Genomic DNA, 16765 nt, shown 5'->3' with positions numbered 1-16765 from the left:
GAGCTATGGGGATTGCGTTACTTTTGTATACCTCACGATACAAAGAGAAGATGCATTGTTTTAATAATAATAGTGATAACATAACTCATAGAACACACATTGGGAAAAATAACCCAATCGGAAAATGTTTGCTTGGTCTCTGCAAACTTCAGTCAAGCGTTATGCGCTTCTTTATTGGTGTTTACTTCTCTTTTATTTGTTTATGTTCGCCTGTTCTTCTGCCTCTCTTGCCTCACGGCCTGGATCTGTCTCTGACATTAAAAAGCCAAATTCTTTGTTACAGTCTGAATAATTGAAATCCACACTTTCTTAAAACCACACAATGGGTCCTCAGTTGAAATGTTCACATTTCTAACCTGCCCAGTCCTCTCAGCAAATCAGATTGTCAAGCCGAGGAAGCACAAACAGATTGTTTGAAGTGGCAGCATGTGGAGAGGACTCTCCCATGGTTTGCTGCTTGATTGTTTTAAGTTGTCTTCTTTATGGCAGATGAAGCTGTATCCTCCGCAGCCCTCATCAACCTGCAGTCTTTGACATCCAATAGGATCCAATTGGATCTGACAGTGAAAGAAGGGCATGACTGATGACCGTGCATTTTGGGAGATGCCTTGATCGTGTCTCAGAAAGACTGAGGAATACTCAAGAGTATATGCACGGTGTGGGGGAGTGTGTGTGTACGTGTTTGCATGTTTTGCTATTTGTTTCCTGTGGCTTATGCCTGGATCATTTTACACGAACAATTGAAATGCATGTTTAGAATTTGTCAATATGTTCTTTCTTCCGTTGCATGTCAACGACTCCCACTGCGCAGCAACACAGACAAGAGAATCCTCTCCTTCCCTGGGGACTGGTGTAATTTAATTATAATCAAATAGCTAGCAGGGGAGGCAGTTTATGTTGAAGTCACTAATGGATACGTATTGCTCGCTCTAGTTTAACATCCTCACACAAAAACATATCGTCTGAGCTTCAATATTTGTTTGAGTGAAGATATTGTATTGGGCTTGTTTTTTGATCGTGTGTTCAATGCATCCTTATGCAATATACACACACAGAGAAAACTAGTAGGTATATGGCAGAATTTTTGCTTGAGATTTGTAGCCTACATGTGTTTGTGTCCCTATCAAGGAACTTGGACATATTATATTTGAATGAGTGTTTGTTCATAGAGGTATGAGTCTGTCCATCTTTCCACATGTGTATGTCTTGGTAGGTGTGTGTTCCTGTCTGTTTGTCTGTCTCTCTGTCTGTCTAATCAGATGTTAGGCAGCCCAGGGAGAGGGAGCACATTAACACATTGATGGAGAAAGTGGGCCAATGTGCCTTCTAGTCTCCCACGGGGCATCAACCATGTTGTTGTAGTTATATTTTTCTCTGCTAGACATAGTCTTTATATGCTCAATAAATTAGCATTTCATTCCTTCTCCAAGTGCCAAGACAGAGCTTAAAGAAACCAGCACAAATTAATAATTCAGTTGAGAAATACCATTCAAATGGGTGTGACAGAGATTGTAATAGAATACAACATCTCTGAGGTGCTTTGAAATGTGCTGTTGCAAGGAAGCACAAAAGGACACACCTTTTCAAAGCTCAGACTATACTTCCAACTCTGTTTGCAAATGCAAGGCCCGGTCTTTGACGTAGGCTCTTTCGACAAGGTGATGAACAAACAATAACAAAGAATCAGATTTTGAGGCAGCCCATTTCATACTCTAAAAAAAATCTCTGACCGTATCGACTGTGTCCACCGACAGTTGGAGCCCTCACACCACCCACCAGCTCCCTCTCTCTCTGATCAGACAGTTTGCACACACACACACACACACACACACACACACACACACACACACACACACACACACACACACACACACACACACGCGCACACTCGTGCACACACACCTCCCTTTCCTCTGGAGGAGCCACCACACCCCAGCAGTCTGAGGCAGGGAGATAAAACCATCTAATTATATTCCTCATTTGCAGCCCTGATCCACAGAGCAGATTCTCCCGAGCCACCAGCGCTCGCCTTGGGCAGCCCGGAAGGAATAGATCTGAGTGTGTTTACCACAGAAGCCCATTCCAGCCATACACACACACACACACACACACACACACACACACACACACACACACACACACACACACACACACACACACACACACACACACACACACACACACACACACACATTCTTATGCATCCAACTACACTGACACATCTGCACAGGTCCACACAGACCGGGCCCCCATGCCAGTCCACCATAGGCTACTAAGACAGTGGTGTTGGGGCATAGTGCTCAATGCAGTGCTGTTTGTTTGCAGCTGTAATGCGATGCTACTGGCGGCAGAGAAGTCAGGCGCAGGAGAGCGGAAACTGATTTAAAACGGTTGTGTTTAATAACCATAAACCACTGTCAACAGAACAAATACAATAAATGGGTCAAACAAAACCCGGTAAATACCAGCATACCGTGCACAAGCACTACAACAAACAATTACAGACAAGGACATGGGGGGGGAACAGAGGGTTAAATACACAACATGTAATTGATGGAATTGGAACCAGGTGTGATGGAAGACAAGACAAAACCAATGGAAAATGAAAAGTGGATCGGCGATGGCTAGAAGGTCGATGACGTCGACCGCCGAACGCCGTCCGAACAAGGAGAGGGACCAACTTCGGCGGAAGTCGTGACAGCAGCAATCATTCCACAGAATCAGCAACCAAACTCCCAGTCTCCTGCATGAAGTGGCATACCGAGAGACCATCTGCCAGAATCTCATTAAAATGCTAATTTATTTTAATAAGAGACAGGTAATAAACTGCAATTATGTACATGCAAAGAGATGCCAGGGAACAGGTTGGAGGGGAGTTGGCAGGAAGCTCACCTTACTAATCAAGTTGTTTCCCCACTACTCTATACTTATACATCTTAAATCACAAAAAATAACTTTTTCAATGTTTTTACTGGCCATTTAATCTGATAGACTGCTTCCTCTGTTGTCTTGTTAGGAGGTGGATGGATGGAATCTCTGTGGGTCAAAGTGCAAGGCTCTGGCGAGCTACATTGAATGTGCAGAGACACAGGGAGGAGTGTTATCTCTCCACAATGACATTTCTCCCATCATGATTATGCCCATAGAAATGCCTCTCCACTCGCCACCATGACCCTTATCATAGTGGGAGAAATCAAGAGCACCATAACTTTTTGGGCCCACACGGATGCCCTTCATACAGCCCTAACATGCCCTTGGTGATATTGTGGAGGTTGGATGAGATGTTCACATCAAACCACAATGCAAACCTCAGCGCCGGCATTCCGAGTCAGTTGGAAATTGGAAGTAGGATTTACTATGTGAAAGAATGCAGTCTACCGCTTAATTGAATGCAGCACAACCTGATTGAACCAGTGTTACATGGCATGAACCTGAACCCACAGGAATCTGGCAGTATTTGATTGTGGTAATGTGTGGGTTTGTGATTGGCCTTCATGGTACAGTGTTGATATGTTCTCCTCTGTGACCTCTCTGCAGGCCTTCATGGTACAGTGTTGATATGTTCTCCTCTGTGACCTCTCTACAGGCTTTCATGGTACAGTGTTGATATGTTCTCCTCTGTGACCTCTCTACAGGCCCACCAACCATCTCTAGTACCCAAACACATCAGGCTCTTCATGGGGAGAAGGGCGAGATCAAGTGCTTCATCCGGAGCACTCCACCTCCAGACCGCATTGTGAGTAACACCAACACCACTTCCTTCAATATCTATCTATTTTACTTATCTCTACTAGCCACAGCATTGCATGGTATATGGGTCGCATTACAGCCATGGTGCCCTGACAGGGCTCCTGCTGCATTATCAGCATTTCATTAAACCATCTAAGAAAACATGCAATACAACTGAGAAAGATATCAGTTTAATGAATATAATAGTATTCTAACTGCTTGATTTTGTATGAATGGGAGGGCATGAAGCATGGCAAGCTTACACCCTTAATTTCTAATGTAATGCATGCTGATCCTCTGTTAGCACAGATCCCATTAAGATTTATTGCCCTTAGATAAACAGCCTACTCTCTCAGAGCCCTCTCTTGTTCCATTAACTGTGTGTGTGTGTGTGTGTGTGTGTGTGTGTGTGTGTGTGTGTGTGTGTGTGTGTGTGTGTGTGTGTGTGTACATGTAAGTACACATGTGAGTGTGTGTGTTTTGGCATAATTGCAATCTACAAATTAATGTTTTGTGTGTTGATAACTGGCATTAACTTGCTGCATAATTAATATGCTGTTGATTTGATGGGAGGGTCTAAAGAGGTAGCATGAATATTTATCCAACATAAATTTGAAAGTAATTTTGCTTCCATGCTTATGAATATGTTTTAACAACCAGAAAAGTGCTTGCAATTCATCTTATTTGTCAGCAATCAATTGTTGTCAATTAGAACAGTACTTCTTGCTCCAGATCACCCAGTGAAAGATGGGGAACTCCTCCCCCCTCATGTTTACCTTGTGATTCCCTTACAGGCCTGGTCATGGAAGGAGACAGTGCTGGAGTCAGGGACATCTGGCCGTTACACAGTGGAGACGGTCAGCACCGAAGAAGGAGTCATCTCTACTCTGACCATGAGTAACATCGTCCCTGCAGACTTTCAGACCATCTACAACTGCACAGCCTGGAACAGCTTTGGGTCTGACACGGAGATCATCCGTCTCAAGGAACAAGGTGGGAGCCAAGGTTCAACAGGTTCCACCTTCTCTACTTCAACACTGTGGTGGCCGTGGTTCTAGTGTAGTGTAGATAATGTGTGTGTCAACTAGAGAGTGTGTGTGTCAGTGGATTTGATAGGTTTACAAGTGTTGAACCAACCATTGTCATTATCAGCCACAAACCACAATGAACCCCAATGCATCATACAGTGTTTAGGTGCTGACAACACCTATCTCGTTTGAGTGACATTTTTGTGGTGTCTGATTTATCAATTCTTCGCAATATTTCACTTTAGGACAATAGGATGACCCAGACTGTTGAAATCGGACAGATACAGTATGAAATAAACAGCCAATGCATTTGTAGTTACTGCACTCATTTTGTATATTCAGTAACAGTGTGAGTAATTTGTAGCTAATTAATTAGCTAGTTAAGATATGGTTCAACTTAAGTGCAGATTCATAGTCATAGCACATCAGTAGTCATACCACATCAGTAGTCATACCACATCAGTAGTCATCCCACATGACAACACAAATATTCCACTATGGCTTTGTTAATACCAATGCTTTATTATTAAAAGCGTGTATTTGATTGGCTGGGTTTCATAGCTGGATGTGTTGCTCTGTCTTTTCAATGGGGAAGTTTTGTTTTTATTCACTCCCCATAAATGATACTGTATTGCTGGCTTATATGAAAGGGACATTGATTAATTAAGAAATTAAATAGATGTAAATGCTGGGGAAAAGGCTATCTATTGTGTTGCGTTTGTTTAAAGTGTGGGGAGGTAATTCATGTAGGTGGATGTCTAAGTCTTCATTATAACAGTGGAATCAGGCCACGCATAGCTACTTTAAAGGGATACTTTGAGATGTTGACAATAAAGTCCTTTAGCTACTTCTCCAGAGTCTGATGAATTCATAGATACCATTTGTATGTCTCTGGCCAGTATGAAGGAAGTTTGAGGTAGTTTCTCGAGCCAATGCTAACTACAGTAGCGTTAGTACAATGACTGAAATCTACAGGAGCATACTAGCTGTTCCCATAGATTTCCAGTCATTGCGCTAACGCTAGTTAGTAATTTTGCTTCTTCCTTCAAACCACGGAGAGACATAAAGATTAATTTGACTCTGGGGAAGTAGATTAAGGGCTTTATTGCCAAAATCTCAAATTATTCCTTTAAGGATTAGGCTGACTCAACTCACAGCCCTGTTGCTATTTATCCACTCAATGAAAAAACTGTCAGCCACTTTTGTGAGTATGAATTAAATGTGAATGGAAGGAATCAGCACTGTAATAAGAAATATGTTAAAATACAAATCATGTTTTCTATCAACCTTATATAGATATTTCTTATGTTGGCCATCAAAACATTTGGGAAAATATTTATTATTAATATGTTCTTGAGATGTGTGTATTTGTAAAACTAAGTAATGTCTTTATTATTTTACACTGTAATTGTTTGAACTTTGGTCCTTGTTTTATATGTTTCTATCAATGCATACTTTATATGTGTGTAGTGTACTGGTTGTATTTGCAATGTGTTATTGTAGAAGGGAATGTTTTGTCATCCACAGAGTCTCTCCCGGTGGCGGTCATCATCGGGGTGGCAGTTGGGGCCTTGGTGGCTTTCATCGTCCTCATAGGGACCATCGGAGCTTTCTGTTGTACCCGCTCTCAGAGAAGTACGTATCCCCGTACCTGTGCAACCCGCTGCATGCCAAAGCAAAATGAGGCATGGTCCTCAGCAAGAGATAGACAGGGTGTGAGGGCTCATGTCTCATAATTGAGCAGTATAACTTACCTGACTATTTATTGCTAGCTACAGCTACTTCCATCCTGTCTAACGTTCAAATTCAAAACTCCATCCCTAACAGTGCCTCAGGTTAGAAACAGTCAGCCATTGCGCTTTTCCAAAACTGTGCTGCTGCGTGCGTGAGTCCCTGTGTGGGACCTTTTACTAGCATTCAGCATGTTGTTGTTGTATACCACAGAGGAAGCGCACCTGGTAATGCCCTCACTACCCGTCTCCATCTGTGCTCACCAGAGAGAACTTGCAAGCAAAATTAAGACAGAAAGTAAGACTTTGTTATATGATAGTATGAACCGCATTGTTCTAAATGAGCCACCGCAAGGCCAGTGTGAGATGTGCTTATGTACGTAGAAAATAATCTTATTTTGACAACAAAACAAAAGAAACGTAATCTCTTGCTCTGTACTGTTGGGAAAGGGGACACTACTTTCAAAAGCCATGCCAAGAGGATTTGAAGTCCAGTGTATTGAAGCTATTGGGGGAAGTGCAATGTCTCAGTGAATATTGTGTGTCTCAGCATCTTGAGCTGTAACTTACTATTGTTTCAATCAGATTTGAAAGGGGTGGTGTCGGCCAAGAACGACATTCGAGTGGAGATTGTACACAAAGACCACAACGCGGCCCGGGAAAATGAGGAGCACACCGCCATGAAGCAACTGATGGTGAGTGTGAGTGTCCTACCACCATTTCCACTTCTGTACCCAACGTAAAAACAACAGAAAACCATATCCCCTCCAGCCCTCTTTATACTCACAGATAATGAATGCTAATTATCTCTGGGATAGCATTAATAGCACTTCACTAGGGCACAAAAGCAACCTGCTGAATAATGGAACAGCACTGAGGTGTGTAGATGTACTGTATATTCACTGTGATCAATGCACTGTGTTGGCCTATATCTAGAGAACTGGCCAACGTTATTTCTCCCTGTGAGGGAAAAGGCCACAGTAAGGCGTAGCTATGGAGATGGTGAAACTCTTCTAGGAGGCACAGGCAGTTTTAATTGTGCCCTATGTCTGTCTATTAAAAAACCCTGCCTCATTTTTTGGGACTACATAAGTTCTTCACTTTGAAAAGGCCCAGGAGCCAGGACTATGGTTTCAGCAAGGGGCCTTTGATTATATTATTAACACTTCATGGGAGTTCATGTGTGTGCATGTGATACCTTAAATATCTGCATTTCTCTAATGAGATTCATGGATACATTATTTATAGTTATTCGCCCGAGTGAAGTTGAAATGTGTCTGAAAATTATTACAGAAATTTTCGAAAGTGATATCCCTGCATGCTGACTGTTTTGATAACGTCATATTTCTAAACGTTCCTTGTCTATGTGCAGGTAGAACGCGGGGAGTTCCAGCAGGAGTCAGTGCTGAAGCAGCTAGAGGTCCTGCAAGAGGATGAGAAAGAGTACCAGCATATCAAGGTATGTCCAGGAACACGGATGATGGAGAGAGGACAGAAGGAGATACAGGTGGAGAAGGAGAAGGAGAAAGATGGGAGGAGGCAGGCAAGAGGTTGATCTTCAACAGGACCATTTCCTTCCACATTGGCTAAATAAGACCAGGGGTCAAATGTATCTAATTAAAGTTTAATTTGATGAATTAAGGGGTCATCCAAGGTGGTGTATTAGGAATCAGGATGTGTATGGCCCTAGAGGTTCAAAGTGAAGGAGCCATGCTTTAGAATGCAGAGAACACTGGCACTACCAGTTACCAATAACTTCGAATGAAAACCATACAGCAAGCATAAAGCTAAGTTGAAGTCGAAAGTTTACATACACTTAGGTTGGAGTCATTAAAACTCATTTTTCAAACACTCCACACATTTCTTGTTAACAAACTATAGTTTTGGCAAGTCGGTTATAGGACATCTACTTTGTGCATGACACAAGTCATGTTTCCAACAATTGTTTACAGACAGATTATTTCACTTACTATTCACTGTGGGTCAGTATTTTACATAAACTAAGTTGACTGTGCCTTTAAACAGCTTGGACATTTCCAGAAAATTGTGTCATGGCTTTAGAAGCTTCTAATAGGCTAATTGACATAATTTCATCTGTACAAACAATAGTACGCAAGTATAAACACCATGGGACCACACAGCCATCATACCGCTCAGGAAGGAGACGCGTTCTGTCTCCTAGAGATGAACGTACTTTGGTGCAAAAAGTGCAAATCAATCCTAGAACAACAGCAAAGGACCCTGTGAAGATGCTGGAGTAAACAGGTACAAAAGTATCTATATCCACAGTAAAATGAGTCTTATATCGACATAACCTGAAAGGCCACCCAGCAAGGAAGAAGCCACTGCTCCAAAACCTCCATAAAAAAAGCCAGACTACGGTTTGCAACTGCACATGGGGACAAAGATCATACTTTTTGGAGCAATGTCCTCTGATCTGATGAAACAAAAATAGAACTGTTTGGCCATAATGATCATTGTTATGTTTGGAGGAAAAAGGGGGCGGCTTGCAAACCAAAAAACACCATCCCAAACGTGAAGCACGGAGGTGGCAACATCATCTTGTGGGGGTGCTTGCTCCCAGACAAACTAAAGACCTTCTTTGCTCGCTTTGAGCACAATACAGTGCCACCGACACGGCCCGCTACCAAAACCTGTGTCCTCTCCTTCACTGCAGCCAATGTGAGTAAAACATTTAAACGTGTTAACCCTCACAAGGCTGCCAGCCCAGACGGTATCCCTAGCCGCGTCCTCAGAGCATGCGCAGACCAGCTGGCTGGTGTGTTTACGGACATATTCAATCAAACCTTATCCCTGTCTGCTGTTCCCACATGCTTCAAGAGGGCCACCATTGTTCCTGTTCCCAAGAAAGCTAAGGTAACTGAGCTAAATGACTATGTCCCCGTAGCACTCACTTCCGTCATAATGAAGTGCTTTGAGAGACTAGTCAAGGACCATATCACCTCCACCCTACCTGACACCCTAGACCCACTCCAATTTGCTTACCGCCCCAATAGTTCCACAGACGACGCAATCACAATCACACTGCACACTGCCCTAACCCATCTGGACAAGAGGAATACCTATGTAAGAATGCCGTTCATCGACTACAGCTCAGTATTTAACACCATAGTACCCTCCAAACTCGTCATTAAGCTCGAGACCCTGCGTCTCGACCCCGCCCTGTGCAACTGGGTCCTGGACTTCCTGATGGGCTGCCCCCAGGTGGTGAGGGTAGGAAACAACATCTCCACCCCACTGATCCTCAACACTGGGGCCTCACAAGGGTGCGTTCTTAGCCCTCTCCTGTACTCCCTGTTCACCCATGACTGCGTGGCCATGCACACCTCCAACTCAATCATCAAGTTTGCAGACGACACTACAGTGGTAGGCTTGATTACCAACAACAATGAGACGGTCTACAGTTAGGAGGTGAGGGCCCTCGGGGTGTGGTGTCAGGAAAATAACCTCACACTCAATGTCAACAAAACAAAGGAGATGATCATGGACTTCAGGAAACAGCAGAGGGAGCAGCCCCCTATCCATATCGACGGGACAGTAGTGGAGAAGGTGGAAAGTTTTAAGTTCCTCGGCGTACACATCACGGACAAACTGAAATGGTCCACCCACACAGACAGCATGGTGAAGAAGGCACAGCAGCGCCTCTTCAACCTCTGGAGGCTGAAGAAATTTGGCTTGTCACCAAAAACACTCACAAACTTTTACAGATGCACAATTGAGAGCATCCTGTCGGGCTGTATCACTGCCTGGTACGGCAACTGCTCCGCCCACAACCGCAAGGCTCTCCAGAGGGTAGTGAGGTCTGCACAACGCATCATCGGGGGCAAACTACCTGCCCTCCAGGACACCTACACCACTCGATGTCACAGGAAGGCCAAAAAGATCATCAAGGACAACAACCACCTGAGCCTTTGCCTGTTCACCACACTATCATCCAGAAGGTGAGGTCAGTACAGGTGCATCAAAGCTGGGACCGAGAGACTGAAAAACAGCTTCTATCTCAAGGACATCAGACTGTTAAACAGCCATCACTAACATTGAGTGGCTGCTGCCAACATACTGACTCAAATCTCTAGCCACTTTAATAATAAAAAATTGGATGTAATAAATGTATCACTAGCCATGTTAAACATTGCCACTTTATATAATGTTTACATACCCTACATTACTCATCTCATATGTATATACTGTCTCTATACAATTTGCTGCATCTTGCCTATGCCGTTCGGCCATCGCTCAACCATATATTTGTATGTACGTATTCTTATTAATTCCTTTACACTTGTGTGTATAAGGTAGTTGTTGTGAAATTGTTAGATTACTTGTTAGATATTACTGCATGGTCGGAAATAGAAGCACAAGCATTTCGCTACACTCACATTAACATATGCTAACCATGTGTATGTGACAAATAAAATTTGATTTGATTTGCTTTGCTGCAGGAGGGACTGGTGCACTTCACAAAATAGATGGCATCATGAGGAAAGAAAACTTTTTGGATATATTGAAGCAACATCTCAAGACATCAGTCAGGAAGTTAAAGCTTGGTCGCAAATGTGTCTTCCAAATTGACAGTGACCCCAAGCATTCTTCCAAAGTTGTGACAAAATGGCTTAAGGACAACAAAGTCAAGGTATTGGAGTGGCCATCACAAAGCCCTGACAATCCTATAGAACATTTGTGGGCAGAACTGAAAAAGTGTGTATGAGCAAACCTACAAACCGGACTCAGTTACTTCAGCTCTGTCATGAGGAATTGTTCAATATTCACCCAACTTATTCACCCAGCTACCCGAAACGTTTGACCCAGTTAAACAAGTTAAAGGCAATGCTACCAAATACTAGTTGAGTGTATGTAAACTTCTGAGCCACTGGCAATGCGATAAAATAAATAAAAGCTGAAATAAATAATTCTCTCTACTATTATTCTGACATTTCACATTCTTAAAATAAAGTGACTAACTGATTTTAGTCAGGGAATTTTTACTAGGATTAAATGTCAGGAATTGAGAAAAACTGAGTTTAAATGTATTTGGCTAAGGTGTATGTAAACTTCTGACTTCAACTGTATGTATGTGTATTGTAAAATGACATTTGTAATCACTGATGGATGGTTTGGAAAAATACATTCAGAACGTTTTTCTTCACCATATCGTATGATGCATTGTAATATTCATTAGTCACACTTCGGCAAAGCAGAATCAGTGTTAAACTTTCGTAATGAGAGTTCACCATTTCTGCAATCAAATCACTTAAAAGTGAAAATAAATTTCCAGAGCCATTGTATTCAACCAAAACCAATAATTTATAATTCAACGCGTTAATTGCCTTCCTCATATTTTCAAAATAATGAAAGAGCTTATAATGTGACAAAAATTAAGTGCTAGAATTGCAGTATGCTCAATCAACAATACTTGTTAAGCCAGAGAAGCCCCATTACTGCTACTTTAGATACAGTTTGGAGGACTTGGTGAGTCTGTGCCTCGCAAAGGAGAAGCTTTTAATTTGCCAATACTCTGACAACAGATATATTACTGTATGTTAATAGCACTATAACAGACTCACAAAATCCAGCACACAATACCTGTCTGGACCTACTGTACAAGCAACAAGTATTAAACGTTCCCTCTGTATAATATAAAGGTGGCTATCCTGTACCTTTCTATGTTGATAATGAGCAGTAAGCCTATGAATAGAAAGACAGTCCCTGCACTGCTTTTGTTCCAGACCCGTCTCACGCATGACACCAGTTCTTGTTATTTCAACATAAACACTCATTTGGAGTGGAATATAAGGCAGTTGTGGAAGCTATAGCTAAAACAGACAGGCAAAGAGTCAGTATGGGGTCTTTTAACAAGAGGCCCCCTGGTTCTCAGATATGCAAATTCCTCAATTAGACTAGCACTGTGCTGTTCACTTCATCATTACCTCACTCGGCATGCAGAGTTTAGCACATCTACAGTGTGGGAGATATGGCATAATCCTTCTGAAGAAATAAATATTGAAATAAGAACCTCCTTCAAACGAGACACACAGATAATATCATTAGACTGTGGAACAAACAACTCACTATGGGTGATGTCCAATTCAGACTCACCCCACAAAACGCTAAAACGAATCAAGAGCTGAAAACAAAATTGTGGTCCTGTTTGTTTATGCCATTGTACAGATGATTGTTCACCCAGTACACAAGAGTATTCATCTGGTGTTCTGTCTGCATACCTGTTCCCATTGGACCTGGCTCTTTTGATCCACACTGATGAGTGTGTGTATGGGAGGAGATCACCGGGAACCAGACACCAGATAAGGGGACACAAAGTCTGATAATGACACTCATAATGAGGATTCTCTCAGGTTGTCATAGCTGTGCCATTTCGCCATGATTAGCATGGCTCCTCTGGGATCCAGCATTGTTCTCGTTGGGTTTGACATTCACGTTCATTCTCACAGCCTTGTCACGGCTGCTTCTTAGCAACAGCATCGTTGAGGCAAGAGCCAGGAGCTGTGTGACAACAGCAACCTCGGCACTGCAACCATGGCGGCATTGTGCTCGTTGGGTTTGACATTCACGTTCATTCTCACAGCCTTGTCACGGCTGCTTCTTAGCAACAGCATCATCGAGGCAAGAGCCAGGAGCTGTGTGACAATAGCAACCTTGGCACGGCAGCCATGGCTCCACACAAGTCATTTATTTTGCATACATCAAATTCAAGACTTTGTTTTCACAAACCGTTTTGGGCCCAATTAAACTGGGGTATTAGTGAACTTTGGGAGGACTTGTTGGCTGCCAAACTGTGAATCACCAAGGCCTGTTAATTAGCAAGTAACATGATTGTAGAGGTTTATGCAAAAGAAGACTAAATCATAATATTGAGCTTTAGCTACTATTTTTCCCGGTTCAGACCTGACACATGCAGCAGCAGCCTGTTTCCTTATTTATATGCCAATTTGAATGGTAATTAAAGCCAGTTTGACCTTGACACTGTTTAAGCTTTGAGAAGAATAAATACATATAAACGATGGGATGACTTACTTTAGTCTGTTTCCCTCCAGAGATGTACTGCTTTTCAGACTTCTGCCTCACTTAGAAAAATATTTTCTTGTCGTCTATTCTGCTTTGCCAACAAGGCATACCCAGTGGGGTAATTTTTCAAAATTGACAATGACAAAACTAATTCAACTACTTTAACTTTCTCATCTCCTCTCCTCCTCTCCTCTTCTCCTCTTATATTCTCTCCTCTCCCATATTGCCTCCTAAAGGACCCCACCAATGGATACTACAGTGTCAACACCTTCAAGGAGCACCACTCCACCCCCACCATCACCCTTCAAGGTAACCAGACTACAGAGATGCGGAATCCCACCGCTGCCACCACCGGGGGCAAGCAGCGGGTACCCACGGGCATGTCCTTCACCAACATCTACTCCACCCTAGGTGCCGGGCCAAACCGCCTGTACGACTACAGCCAACGCTTCGTGCTGGGCATGGGCAGCAGCTCCATCGAGCTGTGCGAGAGGGAGTTCCAGAGAGGATCACTCAGCGACTCCAGCTCCTTCATCGACACGCAGTGCGACAGCAGTGTGAGCAGCTACAGCAAGCAGGACGGCTACGTGCAGTTCGACAAGGACAGCAAGGCCTCCGCCTCCGCCTCCTCCTCATCCCACTACTCCCAGTCCTCCTCCCAGAACTCAGACCTCACACGGCCCCTCCAGAAGCGCATGCAGACCCACGTCTGACCTGACCACCAGAGAGGGCCTGCCTGTCCAGGGGTATCCAGCCGTGGATTGGAACTATGGGAAACATACAGCTTCCTGAAAAGGGACCTACGTTTCAAAGCACATGATGTGTTTGTGAGAAGCCTTGAAATAGGTGGCTTTAACTCACATTGGACTTGTTCAGAATTCTCTGTGTTCCAACCAGTGTTTCAAATAGCTGGCATTTCCCCCCACATCCCATCTTAAGCTCATCAGAAACCACCTCCTGTTGCCCAGTTCTTCACTTAGTAAATAAAGGCCCATAAACCATAAACATACAGTAGCTGTGCCACATGGACACAACTCAAGTGTGGAGGTGGTTGTTGCACTGATAGACAGTGGAAATAGGATCCCATATAAGGGAGCAAAATAACCAAACGCTGTGGCTGGGGGCTAGCAAGTTTGTCTTTAACTCAAAGCACGACCACTCTCTTATGGGTGGCAAAAGTCACCCATCACTTGGTATGTGTAAGCCAATATTCTGCTGCTCTCTTATAGTTCTAAGCACAACTGTGAATGTGTGTTAAATGTCAAAGCTTCTCCTCTCTCGTATACCCTTTCCCCCCAGCCTCCCCTCACACACGCTCTATGTTAAGTTTGGCTGATCCAACTTCATCCCTTGTGTAGAACTCTCAAAATGTGTCCAGACTTGCCAAACAATTAACCAAAGGCAGTCTTTTCCCCGGGCTCCCGGCCCTCAGAACTCTACAGATAAGGAGGCCCGTGATCTCAACCGGAAAGCCTGAGTTGTCGTTTCACAGTTTGTCACTCTGAGATAAAGGAATAATATCAGTGTACATTACGCATCTTTTATTCAGCATTCTTTATTTTTACTCAGATGCTTGATTTAATTTGTTTTGAGGACTCGGACTGGGAAATGAGAGTAGAGTTTGTTCCCATTTTTTCTTCTTGCCTTGAGTGGGACTATTTGAAATGCCGAGAGACATTTCAGGAGACAAACTTTTACATTCAGAAGCAGAACGGGGTGTGTTCTAATTTAAAGAAGGGGGTGGGTTTTTCTCAGTCAACCTGTCGGCACCATGCCAGCTCAAATGGAGGAGAGCTTAGCTGCCTGACTATAATGTCTGTCCTACCCATGTAATGTGAAGTCTCTCATACTAACTGCTTTATATCATCAGCCATGTCCACATGATAGGATGCTGCCTGCAGAACCAAATGTAAACATTGTGTATCAGAGCTTTTCATCATGTGGCTTTCCCAATACCATGTTAATACTGGAGCTCAGTCAATCCAAACTGTATACCTACTGTGATCTAGCTGCTCATCGAAGGAAATGGATAGGAATATGTGATGTAAATTGTTGTTTTGATTTCTGGTTTTGGCTGCTGTGAGACTACTGTATAAACACTGACTGTTTTAAGTGAGTGTATGTACATGCCAGATATGGAATTTCACTTTTTTCACCATTATCATTGTTGTCATTTTATTTGAGAGATTAGGGAAACACAGAAACAAATCCCATCACTGATAAAGACAAAGCACTTGTATGGTAGATCCACAATGCCTCCTCTCTGCTATCTAGCCTGCTGTGGAGGGCAACACAGTCACATGAAACACAGGACATGTCACATACAGGACAAGTAGTACTACACTAGACAAGACCAACCACGGTAATGTTAAACCAGTACAGCACATTCTAATGGATGCGATAATCAATGTGGTGGTGTTGGTGATAATGACTAAAATATACAGTACATCATTTTGCCACCACGCTACATATCACCACGTACCATACAGTCAGGCCTGAGCTACCATACAATACAAGACTTACGAGTCCTCCATTGTGGAGGTTTTAAGTGGGTGCGGCAGATGTACATTAATTCTCAAGCGCAGTTCTTGGAGTGTCAGTTAGTTACATTATATTACAAGTCTGCAATATACCCTCGCAAATACGTTAAATGTTACATCATCAGTTAGTCTTCAAAAGCCTATAAAAGATGTCTGCCTGTGGGTGGCTTCTAGGTCTGGACAGACAGACCCTACTTTCTAACATCAGTTTGATCGGTATTAGATAAAGCATTAGAGAAGGGTAAAATGTTGCCTAATGCCAGAAAAACAACGTTCCAGTTTTACCGCAATACAGTGGACACCGAGTTGCAATGGTGATGTCATTTCCTGTTTTTAAAATCTAAAACAGTCCTCTTGTATCTCATCATTTTGCATTAGTCTTCCTCTGCGTGACTACTCGGCCAATGGAATAGATATCAAATGTATTAACTAGTCCTTCACTTGTGTTGTCTTGCTGAACATTTTTAATCCTTTTTAAGAGTTAGACAGTACCTTGGACAAATGAGAAAGTTGTTTCTGTAAGCACTTTACATGTGATTATATTCAAGGCATTTCAATGGGCTTTTCTACTTGAGTGGTGGTGGTTTGACTCTAATTTTACAAATGGATTGGCGCCCATTGTGCAGCTTAAACACAAAAAGGTCTGTTTCAATGCTGATAATCCAGCTTGCCGCTTAGAACACTGTATATAAAT

General features: G+C 42.9%; 1 protein-coding gene across 5 annotated transcripts in view; it reads left to right on the top strand.

Annotated features, from left to right (window-relative positions):
• Positions 1–15692, top strand: part of LOC115163534 (kin of IRRE-like protein 3) — a 226550-nt gene extending 210858 nt beyond the window's left edge. The window contains exons 10-17 of one of the 5 annotated variants that reach the window (XM_029715517.1): positions 3636–3736; positions 4524–4722; positions 6285–6392; positions 6702–6785; positions 7073–7188; positions 7860–7946; positions 13768–13840; positions 13943–15692. In XM_029715517.1, coding sequence (XP_029571377.1) covers positions 3636–3736; positions 4524–4722; positions 6285–6392; positions 6702–6785; positions 7073–7188; positions 7860–7946; positions 13768–13840; positions 13943–14244 — 1070 coding nt within the window. In that variant the 3' untranslated portion in view covers positions 14245–15692. Of the gene's footprint in view, positions 1–3635; positions 3737–4523; positions 4723–6284; positions 6393–6701; positions 6786–7072; positions 7189–7859; positions 7947–13767 lie in introns of all 5 variants that reach the window. The other 4 variants (XM_029715514.1, XM_029715513.1, XM_029715516.1 and 1 more) reach the window with 4 other exon arrangements.
• The last annotated feature ends 1073 nt before the right edge of the window (positions 15693–16765 follow it).

The sequence above is a fragment of the Salmo trutta genome, chromosome 26 (assembly GCF_901001165.1).
Source record: "Salmo trutta chromosome 26, fSalTru1.1, whole genome shotgun sequence".
Taxonomy (NCBI): domain Eukaryota; kingdom Metazoa; phylum Chordata; class Actinopteri; order Salmoniformes; family Salmonidae; genus Salmo; species Salmo trutta.
The sequence above is the reverse complement of the archived record's forward strand: the minus strand, read 5'-3'. Positions and strand labels throughout refer to the sequence as shown.